This window comes from Arachis ipaensis, chromosome B10 (genome assembly GCF_000816755.2).
Source record: "Arachis ipaensis cultivar K30076 chromosome B10, Araip1.1, whole genome shotgun sequence".
In the NCBI taxonomy this organism is placed as follows: Eukaryota; Viridiplantae; Streptophyta; class Magnoliopsida; order Fabales; family Fabaceae; genus Arachis; species Arachis ipaensis.
In genome coordinates, this window is record NC_029794.2 from 124,897,573 (window position 1) to 124,900,389 (window position 2,817).

At 35.3% G+C, this 2,817-nt stretch overlaps 1 protein-coding gene across 1 annotated transcript in view; it reads left to right on the forward strand.

The window, feature by feature from the left end:
• Window positions 1-1,574, forward strand: part of LOC107623456 (AAA-ATPase ASD, mitochondrial) — a 2,504-nt gene extending 930 nt beyond the window's left edge. Inside the window, exon 2 of the mRNA XM_016325720.2 lies at window positions 1-1,574. This exon is cut by the window's left edge and continues 16 nt beyond it. Within this exon, the coding sequence (XP_016181206.1) occupies window positions 1-860 (860 nt within the window). The 3' untranslated portion in view covers window positions 861-1,574.

Consider the following 2,817-nt stretch of genomic DNA (forward strand, 5'->3'; position numbering starts at 1 on the left):
ATGAAAAAATCGGAAAGGCTTGGAAGAGAGGGTATTTGCTGTACGGTCCTCCAGGGACTGGAAAGTCAACAATGATAGCTGCAATGGCGAATTTCATGAACTATGATGTGTATGATCTTGAATTGACGGCTGTGAAGGAGAACACCGAGTTGAGGAAGCTGTTGATTGAGACGACTGGGAAGTCTATTATCGTAATTGAGGACATTGACTGCTCGCTGGATCTTACTGGACAGAGGAAGAAGAAGAAGGAGAAAGAGGAAAATGAGGAAGATCAGAAGGATCCATTGAAGAAAGCTAAGAGTGAAGAGGAGAAGGGAAGTAAGGTAACGCTTTCGGGGCTGTTGAACTTCATTGATGGGATTTGGTCTGCGTGTGGAGGGGAGAGGATTATAATCTTCACGACGAATTTCATCGATAAGCTTGATCCTGCACTGATAAGGAGGGGAAGGATGGACAAGCATATTGAGCTTTCTTACTGCGGTTTCGAAGCGTTTAAGGTTCTTGCAAAGAACTATTTGGATGTTGAGACTCATGCCTTGTTTCCGGTTATTGAGAGGAAGTTGCTTGAGACTGATATGACGCCTGCTGATGTTGCTGAGAATCTTATGCCCAAGTCTGTTGATGAAGATTCGGATACTTGTTTAAGGAATTTGGTTAAGTCGCTCGACGAGGCGAAGGAAGAGGCGGAGAAGAAGAAGAAGGAAGCAGAGGAGGAAGCAAAGAAGAAAGCTGAAGAAGAAGCAGCAGCTAAGTTGAAGGCAGAGAAAGAAAAAGAAGAGTTAGCAAAAGAGAAAGAAGTGAGTTGCAATGCTAAATCTGATGGTGATGGTGGAGTGAAAGAAAATGGTGTCTTGCATTGATTTCAATTAGGATTAGTGAATTTCAAACAGTTATGCTTTAATGTTAAATTATCTTATGTGCAGATAGTAGTATCAGTAGACAGTAGGAGTATTTTGCTGTTCAAAATTGCATATGTGGTTTTCGTTAGTTTTAGTTCATGTTTAACATGTAAATGAAATAGATTATTCATGTGGGTAAGGTTTGGATATAATTATGAATATAAATTGGGATCCAAAAAGTCTAAATGACCAACTTTTTTAATCAAACTTAACCATCATTCAACCATCAAGTATCATTTCTTTCCAAATATCTCACGCGCGCATGAGCGCATGATAAAGTTTCACCTCTGATACTCATTTCTTTTTAAATGCTGGTTGTTTGTTGATTCAAAATCTGAAAAAGTACTATCCCTAGCATTGTTAATTTGGATTTACATTTACATCAATTAGCTGATGATTCTATGACTCTAGTGTGTTATCTTGCTTGTATTGTACCAGGTCTACTTTTTTTCATTGGTTCAACGATGATGGCTGAAAAATATTAAACTTCTTCCGGTTATCCCCACTCCTCTCTATTTTAAGCATTTTTTTTTAATTTATTCATTTGCTAAAATCAGACAGAGAAATGCCAAAAAGAATTTGTCCTCTTGACCCCTCAAAATTAGAAGTAAACTCAAACAATATAGTTTTTTTTTTTTTTTCAACTAAAACATAGTGATCATAACAATAGACTCTCATAACTAACTACCTCATAGTGTTAACATAACATGCATCATGCAGTAACAAGAACAAATGAAGGGCATTAAACATGTGGAACAACGCAAACTTGATTTTCAGGGCATTCAACTATGGGAGCATCTGGGGGCTTGTACAGGTCGGATGGTGGGTCCAACTTCTCTATTGGGTTGGGCTCAGACAAAAAGGAGACACTGAACACAGGCCCAATTGTTTGCAAAAGATGACGAGCTTCTAAACTCAAGCTCATGCTTGCAAATATCACAAAGACAAAGAAAGCAACACCAAAGGATTTGGTACATGCCATGCTTAACGCGCAAACTATAAAGGGAAGCGAGGGAGGAATTTTCTTTGAGATAGTACGATATGCCAACAAACACCACTTTGTTGTCTTATATAGGGTAAGAGAAACGTCGAGAAAATTGGCTAATTGGAGCACTGTGTACACTTTTCAACAACCCCAAGAGCCGCCATTTACTTGTAGCCTTTCATTGTTACAAAGTTTAATGGTTGGAATTCATATTTAATTTTGGGGTTAGATTAGGTTGCTAGAGTACGTAGTTTTGTATGCTGGTTTTGGCAAGAAACAAAACAATAAAATGATTTAATTATAAGCTGTTTCTTAAATTCGTTCCATCCCATGTATAGATGTAAATAAAGTACAAGTTATTTTTTATCATCAATTTGGAGGTGTAGCAAATGCTAGAAATAATAATGAAAGACTTATATTAGTTCATGCTTTAATTTTTCGATGGTTTGGAGGTTAAGATTGTTTCATGTGCCTGATGTGTATAATTGGAAGTTTCACAGTACTTACCGTCAAAAAAGAAAAAAAAAAGTTTCACCTTTTCTGGTTTTCTATAATTGATATCAGTCAAAAATACCTATACTACACTAATAACCTGTTTTAATAAAAAATATTTTTGAACTTTTAAATCTACAATATTCTATGATTAATTATTATATGTTGTAGAATGTCTATAATTCAAAGTTAAGGTTAAGCTCACTATTTAATATTTTCTGGCAAGCATAGGACCTTTAAATTAATCTTTGGTTTGTCGGTAGAGAATAGCATGAAAAAAAAAATGTTTAACATTTCAAAATCATATTTATATCTGGAGTTAGATTGTTAGAGCACTTAGCTAGTGACATTAAGTGTTTGTTTGGATGTCATTAAATTGATAAAAAAAAAATTTTTTTCATAAACTTTTTTAGCATATTTAATAAATTTCTAGTAATAGAA